The sequence below is a fragment of the Osmia lignaria genome, chromosome 13, assembly GCF_051020975.1.
Source record: "Osmia lignaria lignaria isolate PbOS001 chromosome 13, iyOsmLign1, whole genome shotgun sequence".
NCBI classification, from domain to species: Eukaryota; Metazoa; Arthropoda; class Insecta; order Hymenoptera; family Megachilidae; genus Osmia; species Osmia lignaria.
The window spans coordinates 8,052,500-8,076,315 of NC_135044.1; the positions used below are offsets into that span (position 1 = coordinate 8,052,500).

At 40.0% G+C, this 23,816-nt stretch overlaps 3 protein-coding genes across 8 annotated transcripts; 2 read left to right on the forward strand and 1 right to left on the reverse strand.

Moving 5' to 3' along the window:
- Positions 1 to 1,802: 1,802 nt before the first annotated feature.
- LOC117601914 (uncharacterized) lies at positions 1,803 to 7,897 on the forward strand. Its single transcript, XM_034319276.2, has 5 exons — positions 1,803 to 1,929; positions 2,024 to 2,152; positions 2,225 to 2,533; positions 2,623 to 2,870; positions 2,951 to 7,897. Exons 1-5 carry the CDS (start codon positions 1,925 to 1,927, stop codon positions 3,235 to 3,237), a joined length of 978 nt encoding a protein of 325 aa, XP_034175167.1. The 5' UTR covers positions 1,803 to 1,924; the 3' UTR covers positions 3,238 to 7,897.
- On the reverse strand, positions 4,853 to 22,894 carry tay (tay bridge kinase). 3 transcript variants are annotated; one of them, XM_034319251.2, is made up of 16 exons: positions 22,508 to 22,894; positions 9,757 to 9,942; positions 9,568 to 9,681; positions 9,443 to 9,478; positions 9,326 to 9,352; positions 9,194 to 9,254; positions 8,918 to 9,120; positions 8,469 to 8,840; positions 8,149 to 8,387; positions 7,950 to 8,063; positions 7,642 to 7,862; positions 7,317 to 7,471; positions 7,082 to 7,246; positions 6,730 to 7,009; positions 6,514 to 6,655; positions 4,853 to 6,434 (listed from the first exon to the last, which is right to left on the reverse strand). In XM_034319251.2, exons 1-16 carry the CDS (start codon positions 22,892 to 22,894, stop codon positions 5,399 to 5,401), a joined length of 3,738 nt encoding a protein of 1,245 aa, XP_034175142.2. In that variant the 3' UTR covers positions 4,853 to 5,398. The 3 variants fall into 3 exon arrangements, with proteins under 3 accessions (XP_034175142.2, XP_034175141.2, XP_034175140.2); XM_034319250.2 differs by having other exon boundaries at positions 7,317 to 7,525; XM_034319249.2 differs by having other exon boundaries at positions 7,317 to 7,543.
- On the forward strand, positions 9,558 to 17,769 carry LOC117601919 (uncharacterized). Of its 4 annotated transcripts, XM_076691536.1 has the most exons (8): positions 9,558 to 9,698; positions 10,300 to 12,900; positions 13,179 to 13,420; positions 14,425 to 14,626; positions 14,696 to 14,879; positions 15,053 to 15,092; positions 15,333 to 15,395; positions 15,463 to 17,769. In XM_076691536.1, exons 2-7 carry the CDS (start codon positions 12,817 to 12,819, stop codon positions 15,370 to 15,372), a joined length of 792 nt encoding a protein of 263 aa, XP_076547651.1. In that variant the 5' UTR covers positions 9,558 to 9,698; positions 10,300 to 12,816; the 3' UTR covers positions 15,373 to 15,395; positions 15,463 to 17,769. The 4 variants fall into 4 exon arrangements, 2 of the variants coding, with proteins under 2 accessions (XP_076547651.1, XP_076547652.1); XR_013063244.1 differs by having other exon boundaries at positions 14,696 to 14,929; positions 15,053 to 15,395; XR_013063245.1 differs by lacking the exon at positions 15,053 to 15,092.
- Positions 22,895 to 23,816: the final 922 nt, after the last annotated feature.

Genomic DNA, 23,816 nt, shown 5'->3' on the forward strand with positions numbered 1-23,816 from the left:
CGAATGAATGTATACCAAGAGAACATTAGAGCATTACATGAAAAAAATGAAAAAAGAAGAATAAGAATGAAAGACCAGCGTGTTTCAAATGTTTACAGCGATGAATGATCTACTCGACGAAAAAAAAGAAGAAAATACACAAAAGATAAACAATGGACTTTGTTAAAAATAAAAAAAAAAGAAAAAAGGGGAATACAATTTTGTAATATATTATATATTGCATAAATTTATTGGTATATCTACTGCTACTACTAAGTTTGTAATATACCCCGCTTTTAAAAATTGCATGCCGGTTTCTGTATTATGTATTTGAATGCGAGACCAATATTACTATTTATGCAGGCTTAAATGAATAACTGCGAACCGTGTATGCGTAAGGTAATCGCGAAATACGGTGTGTCCGTTTACCTTACGACGAATTGATAATCGAATTATTATTGTTAAATAGCACATATCGTTCAGCTAAAGGGCTTACCGAACATCGAATATTTCCAGGCTAAAGGGACATTTTCTTGGCGACTAATCCTATATTTGGTAAAAAAAGAAAGAGAAACAGATATACTGCTATTATTAGACATATATTTCTTCCAACGTTGGCGCTACAGATAAAATACGCGTTACTCATTCCTTCTCTATGTTGAGTTACATATATTTTTCTTTTACTTTTACAATGAGCTGTGCCAAATCAAGGAAACATACGATTTTCCATATTCCACATCAATTATGTAGTTTTTACACTCAGAGAGCACTTACAAGCAAAACAAAGTAACAAGAAGCAAAGAAAAAAAAAAGAAAAAAAACTGGTACAACAATTAAAACGAATTGGTTTAGAGAATTATGTGTAAGGTGTGACGAATGTTTAGTGTTTATAATTCGGTGTACTTGTACATAAATATCGCTCGTTATTATCACTTAAATGTACATACATATACATTTCGGTACTTACGTATCGCTGCAGCAATCTACAAAAATAAAATCCATGAAATACAAGCTAATAGTATTGGAAAAATTTTTTATTTTATTCTAGAGTTGCCGACCATCAAACTCTACGAGGGATCTATTTTTGAAAAGCGCGCCATATAGTGTGAGTGTTCGCTAAAGAGATCAGCAACAGCCTAGTCAACTTTGGTCAATTTACGAAGCTTCCTTTTAAAGTTAATAGGTAAATATTAATGTTTTTCATCTCCCAAATAGTTTATCAACGATATTAACAGTAAATATTCTAAAAATATTTCGGTTTTGAATAGTTACAATGATAAAATTACTATCAGTTTCTAAGTTTTAAATGTTAATGCGTCATAGGAAAATATGTTTTTTTTACTCATGATAAAAAGGATACGATTATCTGAGTTTTCAAAATTTAATCATTTATAACGTTCAATAAGCATGTTTCTGCGATTTTAATATTTATTACCCTGTTTTTATTATGAATAACTAATTATAACTGATACGAGTATAAAGCGTCGTATTTTACGACGTGACCTTGAAAAAAAGATGTTTCAAAAAGGGGAGGTAACATTATTTATGTCGCAAAAGTTCTAATATATTTAAAAATGGGCATTTTACAATCAGATTTTTATAGTTTTACGATTTGTATGATATGGCCGCAACCCGGCGGGAATAACGATGCGAGCGCCGCGTCATTGTATTGGTAATTTTGTATCGTTACTTCGTAAACTTCGTATGTTGTTCCATTATGACTCGATAATGGATTTAATTTCTTAATTTTCGGTATTGTATACTGTTTAGTGTTGTATATTGTTTAATACATAACTAACAGCGGGAACGTGTCTTGCGAGAAGAGGTCGATTTTTTTTTAGCGGCACCGTCCGCCATTATTGGTGTTTGCACGGCGTTCAACGACGTTTTCTTTCGTTTATTGACGACGAAACCGCACCTATAACACGAAAATTTGTATCATACTATGATGTAAGTAACGTAAATTATTGTTTTCTTATTTTTATTTAGTTTATTTCATTCGTCTGTAACCTCATCATTATCGAGTGTTTTCATGTGAACACAGGGCACGCAGCCGTAAGGACAGTACTGGTAAAAGCGATTCCGAAGCAACGGACAAAGAAAATAAAAGGGAGAAAGGTAGAGAAGTAGTCAGGAAGAAGCGCGCTGCTTCATCGTCGAGCAGTGGGAGTAGGTAAGGAAATCAAAACATTTTTCTGTGAAAATTCATGTTTGTACGATGCTTTTATTAATCATATTTTTATAGTTCATCGGATAGCAGCTCAGGTTCATCGTCTACAAGTAGTGGAAGTAGTTCCAGATCGAGTTCTACTTCAAGTACAAGCTCTAGCAGTTCAGGAAGTTCTTCTGGAAGTTCTAGAGACAGAGGAAGAAAGCGAAGTCGCAGTAAAAGTGTTGATGCTTCGCGCAGACACGATAATAAGGAGAAGGAAAGAGAAAAAGAAAGGGAAAGAGAAAGAGATAGGGACAGGGATAGGGATAGAGACAGAGAAAAGGATAAAAAGAAAAGTAGCAATTCTGTGATTGATAAACCTAAACCAAAAGGACGCTCTAGGTAAAAATATTTGTCCTATGTGTATTGGCAAAATAAATTCTTTCTTATTTGTAACCGTTTTTATTTTCTCTTTGATTTGTATTTTATAGATCACCTTCGCCGCGTAGGAAACGCAGGGAAAGATCACCAATTCCTAGACCAACAAAAATACATATTGGACATTTGACGCGCAATGTCACTAAAGAACACATTATGGAAATATTTTCCACGTATGGTCAAATAAAAATGGTCGATTTTGCAATGGATAAGCTTCATCCTAATCAAGGACGAGGCTTTGCTTACGTGGAGTTCGAAACAGCAGACGAGGCTGAAAATGCAATGAAACACATGGATGGTGGTACGTTCGAGTTTGTAAACTTTTCTAACTTATTGTCTTAACGTGTATCGATAACGATAATGTTTAATTGTACTATATAGGACAAATAGATGGTCAAGAGATTACTGCTGCCCCAGTATTATTACCAAAACCACGGCCGCTACCGATGCGAAGGATGTCACCTCCAATGGGAAGAAGACCACCACGATGGGGTGGTGGCGGTAGAAATACTCCTCCACGTTATCGCAGACGTTCACCTCCCATTAATCGCCGTAGAAGCCCACGGCCACCGAGACGTAGACCAAGAACTCGATCGCGAAGTCCCCCAAATAATCCACGGCATCGACACCGTCGTTACACAAGATCAAGCTCGAGCAGCTCACGATAGCAATTTTCTTTGTACATATAAGATAAGAACTGAATTTGATCAAACACAGTTTATCCTGGTTGGTCGTCTTAATATATTAAGCAAAGCAGTTTTTACCGATTCGTTCAAAAATATTGACAGGGAAGTGTACGCACTCAAAACATTTCACGACGGTATTACGGTAATTTACATTTCTTAATGATGATAATGATTGAAATGCCGTTCGTGATTCGCAAATTGTTTTTCAAATATATATCAATTTCACACGTGACATATATACTGCTGCTATTGATTGGTACCTGAAAGCCGGTGATCCTGGGCAATAGAATGTGTTCTAGATATTGTGACGTAATAATATTACATATAGACATGAAGACTTCAGAAAATAATTATAACTGCAGTATCTATTATCGAAGTTATCGTCATGTTTTTCTTTCTGAGGTCTTTATGAACTATACAAGATGTTCAGGCTTGGTAAAAGTACTAGAAACGACAAGTTTGATAGAAACTATGATTATTAGACCCTTTTACAAAGAATCAATTTTAGAAAAAACCTATTCACACAAAATTCTCTTTTATACTTCGCGATATCTACAAGAACAGAATCATTGCATCACATTGCAACCTTGCATCGATGAAAAATATCTACAATTTTTAAATTGCAGTATGGTCGTTAAATATATAATAATATACATTTTTTTATGATGACTTTACAATGTAAAACGAAACAGTTTAGAGTCTGATCAACTTCAAAATAAGTAAGTATCTTTTAGAGGCACCAGGGCTTTTTTTTTTTTTTTAATCTAGCCTGGTCCATGGCACGAATTTTATTTTATTTTTTTCTGTTTCTAGAGAGAGAGAGAGAGAGAGATTGAGATATCTCGAATTGTCTCTCTGGTAACATAACGACGTAATGGCTAATAATTGAGAGGACGATGAAACAAGGGTGCAAAACCATATTTCTTTCTCAATTTTTGTTAGGTACAAAATCAGAAGTTGCAATTTTTCTATACAGCATTAAATGTGTTTTTGATTAAAGCACTTTGGCACGGACAAACTGCTTTTGTATTTGTTTACACTTAAATTCCATGTTCCTTTGTCAGATAGAAATTTTCTTCAATGCAAAAGTGTAGCAATACCTCTTCATTTTTTTAAAATCATTTATTTGAAAACAATTTGATTCACGTGTATCGCATATGTTCCTTCATTTTCTTTTTATTTTACAAATTATGACGAAAAACAATTGCAACGCTTCTGAATGATCTTACTTTTATATCACAGGAAAGCACCAGAAGTGCAATTCTAAATTTCCACGTAAATAAAGAAAAAAGCAAGCTTGTGCTGCCAAAAGCCAAAGATATCTGTTCTTTTGCCCTCTCGGTTTTTTTTCTCACTATTACTTCTACGGTACAAATTAATAATCTCTATGAAGAAAAGTAAAGTTCGTAATGATTTTTTTTTCTCGTTACATTATATCGATTAAATTAGGGCAATCCATTTTTTTTTCTTTTTCGTTTACGATCATATCCGTACGTCAGCAGTAGTAGAGATTCGTTTATACGTCGCAATAAATAAATAATTAAATAATTTTTTTTAGTAATGGTAGAGATCCGCTTAACTTTTCTCTTAACTTGGATTTCTTTCTTTACGTAGCATCGTCTCGCATTCTACAATATCTATAATATTACACACGATACTTTTTTTTTTTTTTTTGTTTAAACTGTACGCATAGTTACCGTAATGATTAAAGTTTAGATCGCTATAAACAGTCAAATCCCCGAAACTTGCAGAGAATCACAATAACATCGCCGTCATTTATTTTCCAACGACCGCGTCCGTTTCAATCAACGCCCGTTGATAGTTTATGTATAAAGGGACCGCCTTTAAGCTTTGTCACGCAGCAGACGGAACCTTTAACGATCGCAACAAGGCATCTTCGTTAACGATCATTACACGGGGTGCGTATTCAAAATGTTTCTACACCGTTTATCTTCTTTTGCGCACTCTTCATTTTTTGATAACTATAAATATCATATAATTTATGTACAATTTCTTTTAAATAACGCCTCTTCTCCATTAGCAAAATATCAGCACCGTGGCCCGAATAGTTGACGTTAAATGCTCAGAATGCTGGCCTCTTGGCGCGTTCACTTGCCGAAGCTGAGGACGCGGGGAGGATGTATCATCGGGATTGGGACGTATCCTCCTTCTTGTGAATGTCTGCGTGCATCAAGCCAGGCTCTAATTGCCGTGTCGGCACTCCGGGACCAGGCCCTGCTCTATGATGCATGTGTAAATTGCTCAGTGGACCAGGACTGGGATCCTTGCTTCTTAAAGAATTAACAGGCGGCGGTGGATAACCGGCGTACAATTTAGCTCTTTCTTCTTCCTCCGCTCTAAACGCAGCGGCGGCCATCAGTGGATTGTAACGCAACTGTTGCAGGTGGTCGTAACGATAATCCCTGAAAGGATCGCCTGGCCAAGGACCGCCTGGTTGACCGGCAGGACCGGACGGCGGTGGAAAATGTTGCATCGGATGACCACCTAAGCCAGGTAGCATACTTCGAGGCATGGAATGAGGCGCAGGCATGGTGTGCGGATGCCTCGCGAGGTAAGAATGAGGATGAGGATGATGATATCTTGTGTCAGGCAGTGGACTTGGACCGGGTCCTGTTCCAGATGCTCCCCCAGGACCAGGTCCCGGTGGCCGTGGAAGCATCACTACTTCGTCGTCTTTACTTCGGGGCTCTTCTTTCACCCGTACCTCCCCAGCATCCATAGGAGCCGATCCGTTCCTCAAAGGTGACCGTTCTCGACCCACCACCACGTGTTGTCGATTCTGATGAAGCAATCTTTCCCGTTCCATTTCTCGTCTTTCCATCTCCCGACGTTCCTTGTCTCTCCTTTCTCTCTCCCTTTCAGCAGCCTCCTGCTGTTTTCTTTTCTCCTCCTTCTCGCGTTCCCGTCTTTCCCTCTCGCGTTGCTCTTCCCGTTCTCTTTCCTTCTCGCGTCTAATGCGCTCGCGTTCCCGTTCCCGTTCCCGTTCGCGTTCCCTTTCCCTTTCCCGTTCGCGTTCACGTTCACGTTCCCGTTCTCGTTCCCGTTCGCGCTCACGTTCCCGTTCTTCGAGCTCGGCTCGTCTGTCGATCGCAGGCGGTTCCGGTTTCAGGCTCCACGATACCGTGGTTGGTGGGAATCCGGTGGATGCTCGTTGTAATCTAAACGTAGTAAAATCAATAATAACGATGATCATATTTTATTCCAGGGAACGTGCGATTTTGTTAAACGGAAACATACCCTCTCCATGGATCGTGTACAGAACCCAAGCCACCCAATGGTGGCATTTCCCTCGACGGAGGGAAGGTAGAAAGGCCAGAGAAATTTGGATTCGGTCCGCCGAACGTTGATGGATATCTTCCAAATGGTGACATTCCTGTTGCTGTAATATAATTATCATTATCGTTCTTTTAGTTACACACATTTTATACGTACACACAGGTGTTGAATGATTACCTAAATGCGTGGGTGGTGTGGATAAGAAACCAACAGGGTGAGGCGGAGGTGGTGCAGGATGAGCTGGTGGTATATTAGTAGGGAACGGTGGTGCCATTGGTGGTGCGCCTATTCCAAGACCACCCCCTGGTCCTCCTGGATAAAGATGACCCGGTGGTCTTAGTAATTCCGTTTTAGTATTAACAACGCTTCCTGCTTTCGCTTCCGCCTGTTGTTTCTGTTGATGATGGTAAATTTCCCATGCGATGCGTACGTGCATCGCATTCCATTTTCCACTTTTCTGTAGTTAAAAATCATGAACTGTAACAACGGTTATAGTTCTACGCAGGCTTTCAACGTTAGACATTTTCACCTTTGGTGCAAATGATGTTAAGTGATTGGGTGGTACAAAAGGTGTCGAGGGCGGTCCGATTCCAGGATGTAGAAGACCGGCATTAAAACCAGAATAACTAGAAAGATTTAAATTCCCACGAAAAAATGGAGATTCAACACCTCCCAATTTTGGAATGTCCTTAAACTGAGAAAATAGTTATACGTTATAAGTATGAAAGATACATATGATACATATAATTATATTGTTTACTTACTATAGGAGGTGGAAATAACGTTGTTGCAGCTGACGGTGGAAGCAGTGGTGTCGTGTGCTGATGTACGTGAGTATGCTGATGTTGATGGTGATGCATCTCTGTCCTAAGGTAAGGTGGCGGTCCCAAATTGCCTACTCCGACTCCGACGTTTCTGTCTTGAGATGCCAAGAATCTATTGTCAAGTTCTCGCCTTAACAGGTCTGCCTGACCTGCGACATGAGTCACCCCTTGTTTCGGTTAGTGTCTCATTCGTTTCGAACGATTCGCTCTACCTTTTCTCTTGTTTGAATTTCAAGTGAAATCGAAACATAGCTTAGAAACTTACTTGTTTGAAAAAGCGATTCGGCGGAGAATGGATTGGGGTTGGTCGTTGGCGGTGGTAACGAAGGCAGTGACGTATGCGGACTGGAACTGGAGACGGGAGGTGGTAACGGTGCGGCGAACATTGGTGGAGGAAACGTATGCATTCCAAGTGGAACTGGTGGAGGAGTTGGCCTTGGTACTGAAGTTGCTGTTGCTGGAGACAATTGTGAAGTTGTGCTGCTACTGTAAGGTACAAAAAAAAAAAAAAAAAACAACAATGCTTAAATTGTTAAATATTCAAAAATGTATAAACTTTAATTTCATCCATACCCAATCCATCCTTGTGGCTTGGAGTAAGCAGGTAGACTAGAATTGGCTGGCGAAGATGTGTTTGGCACACTTACAGGCGTTATGCTACCTCGACTTAAGCTACTGACGTTACTGCTACAATAAGGAAAACCTTATATGAGGTGATTATCGCAAAGAAATGAGTATACATATATATATATATACATTTATAATATTATACCTATAACTCTCTCTTTCTCGATTCGGGCTATGTCCACGAGGGGAATTATTATTGTTTCTTCCAGTTAAACTACAGGCTACCATGTCTCTATGAGCAATGGTATTTGCCGTAGTAACTGTGTTAGTTATCGTGGACACGCATGTCGTAGTGGCAGCGCTTAGCGGAGTATTATGATTCGTCGTATTATTTCCTACAGGCTGTTTATTTATGTTAGTACAGGGAGATGCTCTGCTTCCTCTCTAAAAAAATATTGAAGATAAATTCAGAATTAAATAATCATTTCCATTTACTTAAATTATCCAAGAAATATGGTAACTTACCACTTCTGCCCGTGATGAAGCAGAATGGGAGGGAGATGGAACCGCAGGCGGAAGGTACGGGCTGTGATTTAGAGCAGTGTACGGCGTATAAAGAGGTGGATAAGATTGAGTTTGAGGATAAGCAGCCATGGGTATCGATGGTGGATAGCTAGTGGTGGTAGCTCCGTTCGAAGGTGCCGCTGGTGTAACACCTAAACTCGCAACCGCAGGACTAGTTGTATGACTCGAGGAAACAAGCGGTACATTAGGAGGATGTAACGCGGGTATTGTTGTATGAGGCTGTTGGGAAAGGGAAGGAGGTGGCAGAGCAGGGGAAGCTGGCCGCTGTTGCGGAGCTATTGCACGTGGATTTGCTGCCAACGGACTAGTCATCTGAAAATTATATATTTCATATAAATGTAGATTTTCTCTGTAAGAATACGAAACTAAGAAGAATTACATTTACTTACAGGTGGTTGGGATATGTGAGGGGGTAATGTAGGACTGGGAGGACTTGGTGCTGTTGGAACTGGCGCAGACGCAGGCACGGGAGGTGGTATAGGTGCCGGAGCATCCGTTGCTGGATTTGAAATTTGTCCACCCGTGTCAGGAGGAGAACCTCCGGCTCCGTTTGCTGGAGGCAAAACGTGTGGCGAAGATGATGGCAATTCGTCTGAGAAATCAGCATTAATTTTAAGTAAGTATTCGGACAATAAACAAATATTATTGATTCTTCTTTTACATACATTTACGTGCAAGGGGCGGTGGGGTAGAAGATTCAAAGAGTATCGATTCAGCATCCGAGCCCTGAAAGTGAAAAATAATTTTTAACAAAGAATTTCTCACTTTTTATTCCGTATTATAGCGTGACTGCATACCTTATCGTCTTCTCCTTCACTATCACACTATAGTATATATAAAAAAAAAAAGGAACAATTATTACAGCTTTCAACCTTGATAAGTAATATCTTAATTCTTGCAATTTTGATACTTACGATATAACCTTTACCCGAACTGCAATGACTGCTAGCCTGTGAGACCAGTAGGAAGAATGTGTAAGTACCAATGCATTTTAAATGCCGTATCTAATATCTCATTTTATGTTTGCAGCATTACTTACATCGCTGAGGTGGTCCCTGGAACTGTCTGCGTCCTGGCAATCCCTAGGTATACCAGGGCCATGCAATTGTTCAGATGCTCTACCACTATCGTCACTTGTACCTGCATCTAGGCCCTGCAAAATATATTATGGTATTATTATAAATTTTTACATTACAATATACCAGGTAATTTAATCTTTCAAACTTACCTGGTTGAGTGTTGAAGGTGTCAGTATGGAATTGTGTGTATAATGGTTGTGTTTGAAATGATTTTTGATGTGATGCTCGTTGTGTCTATTATTCTGTCCTGTATCCACCTTTGGTTTCTCTTCCACTATTGACCGTAGTGTATGCAATTTCTTGACATTATTTTTACCAGCTAACTTTATTGCACTCTGTAATAAAAAAGAAAAATGAAATTACATTTTTGCATAAATTATACACACACATGTAAATAAAAGAATTTCCAATTTCATTTAAAATAATGATTAAAAAAAAAAAAAAATTATTTGAAAAATCAAAAGATGTTATTAAAATAAAACGTGTAACTGATACTTTCAACATATGAAATACATCTGTAAGGATGTCAGATTTCATTCTAAGAAAATCATTATTTTTAAATCACATTATTTACATGGAACTATGAATGTTGTTGTAAGCGGTATCGTGATAAATGTAACATAATCTTTGTGATAACTCTGTATAGTTGGTGCTAATTTCACGTTAATTATAATAATCAAATTTCATTTCAGTTTGCGATCATTCATCGTATCGAATATACAAGGATATCAGTTGGCTCTGCTTGCATTCAACACGTATAAAATTTGAGCAAACCAAGAGTATAGTGCCTCAACACGTATGGTGTAAACACTCCACGATTTTCCCACAAATTTATACCGCTATAAACATAGACTCTAATTTCTTTTCTATCCACTAGGTACGCCGATGAATTGTTGGTTCACGTAAGAAGCGCAAGTGAAACTCTGTCGGAGGTGCGCGCACAGTAGAAAAAGTCGTATGAGAACGCCTTTCCGTCGGTGCCTTTAAACCGCGATGTCAGTGCACATTTCTGAACGGGTGGCGCTCTGCCCTCCCCCCTCTTCTTTTTCCCTACTCTCTCTCTCTCGGTTTCCCCTATGTGCATCTAAATACCGTTATCGCAATAAACGTGGTTGCCGTGATTTCAAACAAAAAGATTATCCGACGGATGTACGTTCGTGATATACCGATTCTCGTTCAGATTTCAAGCTATCAAGACGGGCACGGGCGTTTGCAAAAGATGACAGCAGGATTCACAGGCAGCACCGTGTCTCGTGTGCGCGATGCAGCACACGAATAGTGGGGAGAATGAAAGAGGCAACGAGTCGGTGTAATGGTGAAGGGAACGAGGGGAAAGAGGGAAAGGAAGCTAGAAAGTGGGGAGGGTAAAAAGAGAGAAGTGGGGGACCGACGAGGAAGGTAGAGAGGAAGAGCGAGGAAGAAAGAGAAGACATTGACCGAACGAGCAGCCGCGCGACAAGGCCTCCTTTGCCGTGCCAGGCCAGCTGGAAGGAACGAAGCCCGAACCCTGACTTCTCTTTCTCGGCTCTGGTGTATTACTTTCCTTTTCCGATAACCGTGTACTCTTTCTCTCTACCCCCCTCTCTTGTACGGTTGGCTACCAAAGAAACGATGGGAAAAAGCCACTAGAGCTCACGGTGTAAAAAACTACCACCTAGCCATACTTCACCTGCGCACGTGTGCCAACTGCGAAGTGAAACCCCCTAGGACGTGTATCGCGGTCAGATTACATACTCCTCAGCTAAGACGAATTAATTGAATAAACATCCGACTGGAAAATATGTATAGAAAGGAGGCGAAGAACTGTATTACTATAAGTAACATGTCCTTTGCCTTTTTCTTCTTTATTCAATGGAGAAAGTGAATTTCAATCATTCTGTTTATTTATTATAACAAAAGTACTGTATTATTGTATTTTTTATTTAATTATAGGTATCTATTATAGGTATTTTAAGTAATATATAGAAGGCAAATCTTTAGTTTTGTTTAGTTAAAAGATAAAGAAGCATTTGGCTGTCCGGGAGACGAAGTTCCTCAACATGGGACGAGTAAAGGAAGGTCGTTCCCGGACGTGCGGACGTTCCACCGGTCGGCTACTCCGTGCTTTGGCTAGCCGGCTACTAAACTCGTCTGCACAACGTTGCCACGTCTATTCGTTCGGTGTTGACACGGTCGGACTCTAATTCAGCTACTACTCACAGTTCGCGACATTAATGTGCAACCTCCTATGCGCGCATGATTCAAAGAAACCGATACTGTAATTAAACAACGAAACTGTCTTCTATGTATTATTTCAATCATTATGCTAATTTTGTTTTCGATCATTAAGAAACTTGATCTTTGAAATATTCAGGGATTCAAATTTTGGCGCTTTCACGACTTACGACCAATCGGAAGCGTCAGAGGTTCCCCCCATCGTTAAATTTGACAGCCATGTTTCTTTTTTGACGAATGTCACTAGCGCCAAGATTAAGTATTCTTCATTTCTCGTTTGTAACAAGCGGATAATAACAGTTGTTCGGACATCTGTTTGACGAAAATTTCGGCTGTTTGCCAGTACCAAATTGACGTGCCGAGCGTGAAACGATGCTGGCCATGGTCCAAAAATTATTCGAAAGTAAACATATATCATGGTAGCATTGTTTATATTCAAAGGTACCGTCTTCTCGTTGCTTCGACCGAAAGAAGCATGTAAGGTATTTCGAAACTTTCACTACGTAAAACCTTTCGTGTGATACCCGATTCGGAAGGAAAATATATTGGAAGAAGTAAAAGTAAGTTGCGTAACAAGATATATATATATATATAAAAAAAATTTGATTACAGCATAATCAATTTCCATCGCTTGTCTCTCTCTCTGGTAATAGTTTCCCATTACATTTTAGGTGTTTATAAAACAGACGTTCGTGAATGTAACGATGTTAATCAACGAACGAGAAACATGACTAACTCTCGGCAGGAGAGATTCTTATCGCGGATGATGTATTTTAACACCATTAAGTGACGCAAACCTTCGAATGGAATCTGGTGAAAAGAAAAAAAAAAGAGAAATGCAATCAGCATTTTAATGGTAAGCGTCAGTAGTGTTCGTGTTTCGTCTAGTTGGACCAACCGGCCAATAAAGTTTAGTTCTGCGAAAACATGTCAGAGGGAGAAAGTAGAGAAGGCTGAAGAAAGAGGGCGGTAGATGTAAGAAAAAGAAAGAAGGAATGACCGGTATAAAGATTTACAGTGGTGTAAATACAGCGATAAACTGGCCATCATTTTGTCAGCTTGCAAGATTATTCTCAGACGTAAATATTTTTCATCGATTTATAACACGGTCTACGCATTTCCCGTTCGAGGGACGTCTACGTACATTTTGTACCGAAGGTACGAGTAATTCGGATGATTTGAAAATAAGTGCCGCCATTATCCTGGTTGTACAAGGTTTATTATGGATAATATCGGCCACGATCGTTTCCGCATGAAAATAATTGTAGTTTAGTTAGATTTAAAAAAAAAGAGGGAAGATTGTAGATGAAACTATCTTTTATCTTTCAAACTTTATTCAATAAATTTACTTTTGCAGGTGTCGAGTGCGGTTTCTTTTTTTTGGGAATTTCGAAACGATCAAGTCGATTGGTCAAATACGCATCCGAAAGCGAAGAGTCGTCTTCTTTCGTGTGAAATTATAACGAAAAAGAAAAAAACTGGGTCAACTCATCGTGCAGGTGCACGACCGTGTTTCGTCCATCATCGATATATCTCTTTTGTCGTTTCTATATCGATTCAGAAGCTCCTTTGCAATTTCTTCCCTTTCAAAGAAAACATGTAAGTACATGCAGAATGCAGTAAAACATCATAGCGACGTTTACAAAAGTAAATTGTATTGAATTAGTATTTGTATACATTTCATAATTCTATTAGAAACCAACATATGTTTTAAAAAAAATTATTTAAATTTTTCTATAACAATAAAATCGTAAATGAGTCAAATTGATTCGCACCAGCAATCTAGTGTTAAACAATCAATTTTAGTATTTTTCGTTATAAAAGTATACCGATACGTGTTCTCGTGTTGCACATTGTAAACAGGAAATTTTGCACGGGTTAACAGGTAATTTGAAACGCTTCAAAATTAATCTATCCGTTGTGTGTATGAAAATGAATCCACACGGTGGAACGAGATGAAAAAGGAAAAATTGTAACGCAAATCTTTACGCTGCATTGAGTAGCGTTTTATTTAATTAAGAGCATTACCGTACGACCAGCTCTCGTTATTTGGGGGGGGATTTTTAAACATATACCGAAAAGCGCAGACACGCGAAGCACGCGATACGAGGACGAGTATTTTCCTCTGTTTATTATTAAAATATTTCGCCTCGTTACGTTACTGCTGATATAGGATAGCAATGTATTCTGTAATTCAGTACGCGATAGAATTATATATTCGTCGGTAATCGAACGAATTACATATTGCCTTCCGAGTGTTTCATTAATTACCGTAAATCGAGCAATGTTAAACGGAGTCAGTACCAGGATCTGTACTTTTTTTCAACATCAACCAACCGACGAGTATAACGTTACAAATTTAATTTTCTAATTCGTAAAACGATAAATTTGCTTTTCTAACTAAGATAGAGAAAAGAAGATTTATTTATCACTGTGCGATGTTGATTCGATTAAAAGACGAGCGACATAAATCACCGGGAGATAAAGGTTGCGAGAGAAAAGGCTGGAAAAAGTGGATAAATCTCGCGCGGTCGTCCACGCTTGAACACGTGGAAACAATTGTTTCACGTAGTGTCAAGGTAACGACGGTTCCCCTGTTGCAGGTATATAAACGGGAGAAAAATCGTGAGCGTGGAGAATAAAAAAAAAGAAAGAAAAGAAAAAAAAAAAAACAAGAGGGAAGAGAAAGAGAAGAAACGGGACAGAAAAATGGGTCGCGAGTCAGTTTCGCTCGGTGGTGATACGTCTAGCGGGCTACCATCTCTCGTCGGAAATCTCTCCGGTGGTCGATTTTCAGCGACGACGGTGAATATATCCGAGCAAAGGTAGGCGCGCATTACCGGTTGAACTCACTGTTGACGGATCACGTGGCAGATTTCAGGCATCCCCGTTGGCACCGGCGGCCAAGCTGATTTATCGAGTGGCGTGGCGTTGCTGACCTCACTCTCGGTACGGCTAACGACGGCTAAGAGGAACTCTCTTGGTAATCTGCCGAATGCCAGCTCCAAGTCATACTGGATGTTCAAAAAAGCCTGGGTGAAACTCGGAGGAGCACGGGGTACTCGTCGAACCAAAGATATATTTTAAATGTTGATGTTTCTTGTCACGGTAATGTTATAACGTGTTAATGGCATTGTTAAAATGTCAAATCATAAAGTCACTCGAATAAGATCTTCTATCCCGAGCATCAGATAAACACGTGTTCCATTTAAATCCGTTTTCATGTTCCAGTCATTTCCCAGTGCCCATTGTACGCGACAATGTACAACAAGTGAGTCATACTGCGGTATAAACGGTGCTTGTAGAGTGACATTACGGTCGCGCGTGATGCATCAAGCATTATTTGCAAATGATCGTTACAGTAACTAGTTACACCAGCCTCGTTTGTCCAAAGGAATTATTAGAGTAAAAAGGAAAAAAATGGCCATGATTCGAAACAGGGTCAAGCATATTACCAAATATTTCCTGCACTACACCAGAAGCTAACGGAAAGTTCTCGTTCAATTCGCAGACTGAAGAAATACGAATCGAGCATAGGAATCATCGATTAAACATCAAGATAAGAGGAAATCAGGTAATCAACATCGGCAATAATCAATGTTTGCTTCTATACATAACACTTATCTTTTTCGATTATGCAGTCAAATGGTGAATCCGAATCTCAGATCGAACGAGCCACGGAACAAGATATTATTGCGAATTCAGCCAGGAGGAGCGAGTGTAAATAATGAGATCATCAGGAAGGTGAACACGACCGATGAACTTGTTCCATTGTAACCGAACACCCATGCCTCTGCCTGCAATTATTGTGCCTGCCACGCGAAAACACGTATTACTTACGTAATCGTACGGTGACACTGACCTCACTCTAAATCCATAAGTGGCTGTTAATTATCGAGTGGCAACGATTTCAACGATTTCGACGAGGTGGGGAGAGCGAGGTTAGGTCGAGGGGTGGGGCATATACATAAAGGGGATGAGAGAGAGAAAGAGAGAGAGAAATGAAGGGAGAGCCGATAGAGAGTAGCCCGCTAATCAGTCCGGTCGGATATCGCAATATGTGGGATACGCTCGGTTGATTCTGAACAGGACGAGTTTACCCTAACGTAATTAATGTTCCTCATACAATGTGACGTGTAACGACAAATTCGATTGACGTCACAAAGTGGAGAGAATGGATAGGTTATTGAATTCGTCTTGAAACGTACATTCGGCTGTAGGTTTCCTTTGGCTAAGGGTAAGGGAAGGAGCATTCCATCGACTGCTTTGTGTTTTGGAGGGGAGCTTAGAGAAAATCTAAAGCCTAGTTTATGCTGGTAGTAGTAAAAATCTGCCCTGAAGGGATTGGTAGAATATTAAAGCCAAACTCACGCGCCATAGTGCTATCGAATAAACTTGACTGAACGATATAAATAATTTTTTCTTTAACAATCCATCAGATATTTCTGATAGAGTAAGCTAGACTGCACGTTTTTAACTGAATCAATTATAAATAAACGTCCTCCTATTAAAAGCGTCGTGGTATTTTCAGATTCCATTCAACCATCGCACACATATTCATCGGATGAACGAGGACGGCCTAGGTGAATTTACAGCTGGGACAACGACGAAACGAACCGTACCCGGGTTAATATATGTTCTTCTTTTGTTTCACGCGGGTTAGGTGACGTTTAATTGCTAGGGTAGACCCGACTGTTTTCATCGCGGTTGATTACAGGCTGCTGAAAATAATTATCGGGTTTACGTACGTTCCGACGATTATTGTATCATTTAAAGAAGACGTTTGACATATTTTAAGGAAACGTATTGCTCGATAATAATTGGAGGGTTCGTGTTTGAATATCCGACAAGTAGCAGCATCATTTTTATCCATCAGCTGCTGAAAACGGTACAACCCTCCGAGGATTCTGAACAAACGGTGCAAAAAGGAACGAATCGGAACACCTACTATTACAGTTGCTCCCGATCATTGAAATCGACCTTCCTGTTTCAGAAGCACAGCGGTATCATCACCGTCGGACTCGAGACGGATCATTTTTCATTTATGCGCTCCGGGGTAATGCGTACCATTGAATGTCGCTAATTACTCGCACGGAAGGATCAACATCTTTTTCTCTCGCTGGGATAAATGAAACGCTCACGATGCCGGACAAGATAATTAAGTATTACGGAGCACGGTGTTACGTACGCGATAATAATCTCTCGCCGCGTGTCAACGCTCACTTGACCCGACGTCTCTTTCTCCTGTGCAGCCCGAAGAATGTAAGAACACCAGAAGGAGCCGAGGAACGCAACGGATAAGAAAGAATCAGTGGTATAAGGACACTCAACCCGGGTAGAGGTCGAACGTTCCTGTTGCGAGATGACGAAAAATTCCGAAAGGATTTTTCCCGGTGCAACCGAGGAATTTCGAAAAGAAAATCATCGACGCGTGCGTTCTCCGATGGAAACGCGTAACCATGAGACGTTCGAGGAGCTGGCAACATGTTTCAGAAAATTGAAAACCGTGTAATGGAAGCAGAGAAGAATTGAAAATATATCAATTCCAGGTAAATACAATGTAAAGATTATTATCTGATGTCTGATTATTATTAGCCGCAAGGTGTTAACACGTTGATTGTGATACGATATTGCACTTCCAGGTATTCAGCAAAATTATTTATAATGGGGTAAAGAAGTACCTCGTAAAGTAGCTGACACGACAATTCCGAGTGTTAAACGAAGTCTTGTTCAACCGTTTTCTCATATTTGTTCCACTTTCAGAACCGCTTAGACGACAGGATTCCCAAATCGCGGGTAGCACAGCGTTAACAGAGTCGAATTTGCATTTTATCATCGTGGAGAACAGTGGCAGGAAGAGAAGAGTGTCTTTAAAACACGGCCAATCTCGAGTCCCTTTCGTTCGGAGGTGTTCTTAATAGGAGCATTAAAAAAAAAAAAAAAAGAAAGGAGAGAAGGGATCTTTGCTTTTTCTTCCCACGGCTTTTCATAATTAGTCGCGATCGTGCCACACCGGTAGATGCGTATCATCGTCTCCCCACTAATTGTTTGACACCGAATCAACGATCCTACCCGTTGCCGTTTACATTTCAAATCGCTCCTCTCAGCCGTCTTGCTAGCTTCTTCAGCGAGAGATAACAAGGAGTCTAGTAAGCGCAAGCACTGGCTGATAATTCACTTACAGCCGGCTAACGATTTCTCACATTTAATTAGCGAGAGATCGCGAGACGTTGTAACGTAGGGTGAGAAGTACTCGGAGAGCAAGATGCTTCTCTCTTTTTTTTTTCAACCCAGGTTTTTATAATTAACCCCTTTTAGGTTGAGTATCGTTAGCTTCAGAGGTATTGATTTTAATAAAACAATGTGTATGAGCGTGAGCCATGAGAACTTTGCTTTTAAATATTCATTTCAACGAAGGGAAGTGCTTTGTAACTTGTTCAGTGATTTCATGCTGATTGGTTTAATTATATTTGCTCAGGTCTGAAACTTCTTATTCCATCTTATTCGATTTTAACATGAAACAAAGAAATAAGAAGTTTTAAATTACAAATTTTATGAAATAAATAACGATTTGTATCAATTTACCATTTAGCGCAACGAACTCCAAAAAACGAAATGGATTGAAGCAGGAAGAATATTGCGTTTCAGCCGGTTCGACTGATAAGCGAAGATCTGGCATTTCCTGCTAAAGCGTTCACCACCAGCCTTTACAGCTGTTGTGCACCGTCCAGAAGCTCAGGTTGGATCGCGAACCCGTTCAGGAACAAGAGGGACCGGTTTAAGCGGTTTACGTCGTGGCTACTTTCTCCGTGACAATAACAATGCACTTTGTGCCTCGATAATGCACCGAATGAACGAGTAAATAACAAGCATGTCTCGAATGTCTTCCCCTTCTTGTTTATATTTTTCTCTCTGTTGGAATGCCCGAAGTATACCGGACGAGATTTATGAAATAGTATTACCACTCCGTTAAAGAAGAAGGTAAAAGTTTTCTGACGAGATGCTTATATACAGCAATGACAAGAATGACATCTTTTCTATTTCAGGAAGCTAAAATTTGAACGTTTAGAGCAACAGATGAGAAACACCTTCTCTGTTTCTGTATGCAAGTTAGTGAAATTGGGACACGATGAACCAGCGATACGGTTGAAATCAAGGTAATGAATATTGCTCACTCAGTGGTGAATCTCACCGGTGCTCAAGTAATTAAATAATTTTCCAAACAGGTGCGACGCTTGCGACGGATGTAAATTCTGGGCTATCCGTTAACCAGAAATAAACAGAGAAAGGATAGAACGTTTCTTTAATGTACAGTAATTGATATTCAATATCCCACTTTGCAAATTAGCAATTAATTTAATTACTGTAGAATCCGGAACGAAATTTAATGGAAGCACGGAGAAATTAAATACTGAAAATCAATTAATAAGCACTGAAATATTTCAAAAAATATTTTATGAATTAGAAATATTTTTCTTTTTTTTTTTCAAGTAAGTAACATTTCACTATTATTGACGTGTAAAGAGATAATATTACTCTGATATTATTCAAAACATTATCTTATTTAGTCAAACAGTGATACAATCGGCTTAGGAGAGATAAAGATTTCTAAGACTTCAAAAACATTCCAGAAATAATATTTGTAGTGATTCAAAATGATTATCGACCTATCTAGCTACCGGTGATCGGTTTGTTCGCGTTTCAAATCTAAAAAAGCTAGGTAACGTTGCAAGCTTTTTATCTATCGACGAAAATTATAGCTCGTTAACGAAGACGAGGAGCGTGTCAGTCGTTATATGGTATCGCGGTCTACAGTAAAAATAACGATTAGTGGTCGCGTCCGTGATAAATCATGATAAAAGGTGGCTCGCAGCAGCGAGAAACAGTTTTCGTTGCTTCGTAGACGCAATTTACACGACTATGGTCGGCGAACCACTTTTTTTTCCCCTCGAACCTCGCTGTATCGAGATAATAAATTCGATTTACGTTTGCTTCGATCCGCGACGATAAGGTTCAACGAGTAATTAAAAACGATCTACTACATTGAAATGACTCCAAGCGTTTCTTTTTTTTTTTTCAGACATCAAGAATCAAGCGAACGCTTTCGAAGTTGAGGCTCAAGGCTACAGTATCAAGTTATATTCGATGCTCTAAAGCTCTATGTAAATATAATCAGTTTTTGAGACGATGATTAAAATAATTAGGTCAGTTTTCACACCAAGTTGATAAGTAAACGTATTTACTAGCAACGATATTCAAACTTTTATTAGTAGAAGCATATCTTTTCATGCTTGACTTGGTAAAAGTATGCACAAATGGAAATACATCAATTTAAATGAACGTCTTTAGTAGGAATTGTGCATTCCAATCATATAACCAATAAATCTGATGCGAATACATTAGCTGCTAAGCGTATATTGAAACAACACTTTCATGTTACAAATGGAGTTGTGTTTTATTAAGTGGCAGCAGGATACGAGCTCGTTAAGTTTTTCATAAGAATTGAGAAACTACGTTTATGTACAAGGTAGATAATATTTTCTATTTAAGATAAATAATGCTGAAAGTAAACGAAGTTTTACTCAAACGAGGCAATCAGTATTATGAATGGCGGGTTTGAAGTGTGCTGTTGCTCAAGACAATTGGGAAACTACGTTTATGTACAACTGAGAAAATATACCATATGGTAGAAGCGAAAGAAATGTTTTGCGTTCGAGGTAAATATCTGTACTATAAAATTCATCGATACATATTACACTTTCTGATATTTCATTAGATATCATATCTAACAGTTGTTCCGAATATCGATGGATTTTCCTAAATTGTATTCAATCGTTATCAATTAATTGTTTGGAGTACTTCAAGGTACAGACTGGTTAAATTATAACTTATCTTCGCCTGTATCTGCCTTGTGCAATGATAAGATTTGCAATTGAAAATTTATTATTGAAAATCTGTTTTTTCTTCTTTCCACAGATAAATTCCGGTATGCGCAGAATTGATGTCGCGAGATTATTGTGAAGCTGATAGAGTAAATAATAGAATCTCTGATAGGTATGTTTAACTTGGAATGGTAGGTGTGCTTGTTTGAAATACTCTGCAAACGCCGTATTCCAAGATTAAGAAACAACGTGCACCGTTTAAGGTAATTATTTTAGAATCATATTTGAATACGTTAAATGAAATTCATTTCATCGTGAACGTCCTATAATTATTCTTAATTATTTTATTATCGTTTCAGACGCAGAATATCCACTTCAACCCTAACGTTTCTTTCGCTCTTTCGAAACGTTTAGAAACACGATCCCCTAATTATTTGGAGCTGATGCAGTTGCTTCGCGAAAAATTATATGGAAGAGAAAAAAGAGAACGCGGTTAGACGACTCGCAACATCGCGCATGAAACCACAACACTGAGTCTCGCATTACATTCACAAGGTCTTCTATCGTTATAATGCAAATTTATGTTGATACCGCGAAACAGAGAAAAAAAAACTAACGGACATACGAATGTTCCATGTTATCACTATTTTCAAATGTTTAAACGACTTACTCTTTAAATATGCAAATTAGTTTTAACGTTCGAATAATTATCCCGTTCGATTCCGCGCACCTTTACCGAGATTGTTCAGTGTATCACATATTAGTGTCGTGCGAAATTTGTTATTAAAATTTTCTGAGAAAATTGTTCAATTTATGTACACGGTATACTATTGGTTCGCGTACAATGACTTTGTGCTATTTTTTTTTCCCAACGGGAGGCAAGCAACGCAACGCGAAGTTAAAATGTTCGTAAATTAATCTTGTCGAATCAACGTTGCAAAGTTAAAACGGTGAACCGTTTAATTGCACCAGCAGGCAATTTAACCTAATTGGTTTTTATTACTCTTTTCGAGCAATATTTTTAACCAGCTGAACGAACTACTATGTACGTATCTCGTACAAGGGTAATGAAATTTTCAAAACTCATTTGCTTCTTAATATATTCTAACAAAAATCTGTTGCAGTTTAAAAGAAATAAAATATTCGTTACAGGTCGAGGCTGACGGTTTTCAGCAGGTTTTAAAATGTGATCCTCGCATTTCAATTATACATACACACAGAGAAGGGGGACGGACGGTGGTATGGTGAAAAGAACAGTTGTTGGCCGAGGCGGACCGCGGGTGAATGGAAGCTATATAAAACCGAGTAAAAAGGCGCAAACGAACAAACTACAAATTGCTCTAGCGGCTGTGTGTTGGGGTAAGGATAAAGGTAGAAGAAGGAGGCGACGGGGGGGAGAGGAGTTTAAACGTTTGGCCGTGTGTAAACAAAAATAATCCCACGATAATTATCTGGAAATAGAAAATCCTAAGGCAAACGTTCGAGCGCATTAATGAGTTCGTCGTTTCTTCTTGACAGTGTAGTACAAAAACTTGGTTGGCACGAGCGAGGAGAAAATAAAAAAATGGACAGTCCGCGATGGGTCTGGAGAGAAGGATCTGTGTAGGTCTGTCTGCACTCGACACACGATCAGGCACGCACTCATACACGCGTGGTAAAATCCGTCAACAGATGCAACACCGCCTAAGAGGGAGAGTAGGTAGGCAGTGTACAGGTAAGAAGATAATTGAAGTTTTTACTGCAAAATAGCGAATTTGAAAAAAAATAACGAATCATCATGTTAAACGAGACTAACGCGTCTTACCTCGAGTTCCTCGTAGGTGCGGAAGGCGAGTATGGCAAAGCCGTCGATAATGTCCTCCTCGAAGGGAGGCTCCTTCTGGTTGGCAGCCGCGAGGGAAGACTTCTTACGAGGCCTCGGGGGTCGCGGTGGCCTGGGCGGTCGCGAATGGCTGTCACGAGGATGACCGGTCCTGGCGAGTCCGAGGCCACGACCGGCGGCGGGGTCCTCGTCCTCGCCGCTGTGGCTGTCCTCCTCGTCGTTCGGCCGTTGCCTCGTCTGTTGCTGCTGTTGTTGCTGTTGCTGCTGCTGCTGCTTCGCGGTGGCCAGGCTCTCCCTCTGCGCCAACATACGCTGAGCACGCTCTCGTCTCCGATTCCTCTGGTTCCGTTGTTTCGCCTCGATCTCCATCTCTAAGGGGCCGTTGTCGCGCCCTGGCTAGAGGTGATCGTCACCTCGGTATCCGGTACCTGCCTCTCACCACTTCTTCAGCTTCCACGATTTCGAAGAAGCCGAAAAGGATCCGAACGGATCCAAAGAACGCGGCGACGACGACGACGACGACGACGAAGAGGAGAACGATGACAAGCAGCGTCGTACCGTGGTATCGTCGAGCATTCCTACGGTCGTCTTTAATGCTTCTTTAGCTTGAGTAAGCGAGAGAGAGAGAGAGAGAGAGAGAGAAGGAGGGTGAAATGGAAAAAACAGAGAATACGAGAATAAGTGAATAAAAGAGACAGATGGAAAGGTAAGAGAGGGTAGGGAGCGCGAGTAAGAGAGCACACACTGGCTTCGAAACACACTCTCACGGGACGTTTACCGTCCTGACACCACGCATCTAACGCTGCCCTTTGATTCCAGGAATCAGTGTTCTATCCAGCCAGTCAAGAGGAATATCACCGTCGGGAAAAAGACGTTGAAACGGTGACACGGTGTCACATCGATCGCGCTGGCGAGGAAGAGGAGAGAGTCCGGTGCGTGGCTCGGAGGCACGCGAAACACGCACGCAGGGCGGACTGACGGAGAGCGACACACGGAGAGAAACAGAGACACTTGGCACAAACGGCACTATCATCGGCGAACACACTTCGGGATTATCACGAATCACAGGCACGCTCGAACAGCTCCATTCGTATTCCAAAGTATCGGCTGTTCGAGTTGTTTCTTTTTCCCGATGATCACCATCAACATCATCGTCGTGCTGGTCATCGTCGTCGTCGTCGTCGTCGTCGTCGTCGCTGTTATCATCATCATCATCGTTATCATCTTTCTTCTTCTTCTTTTCTTTCTCCTCTTCCTCCACGTCGCCGTCGTTGACGACGTCCACCGCCAC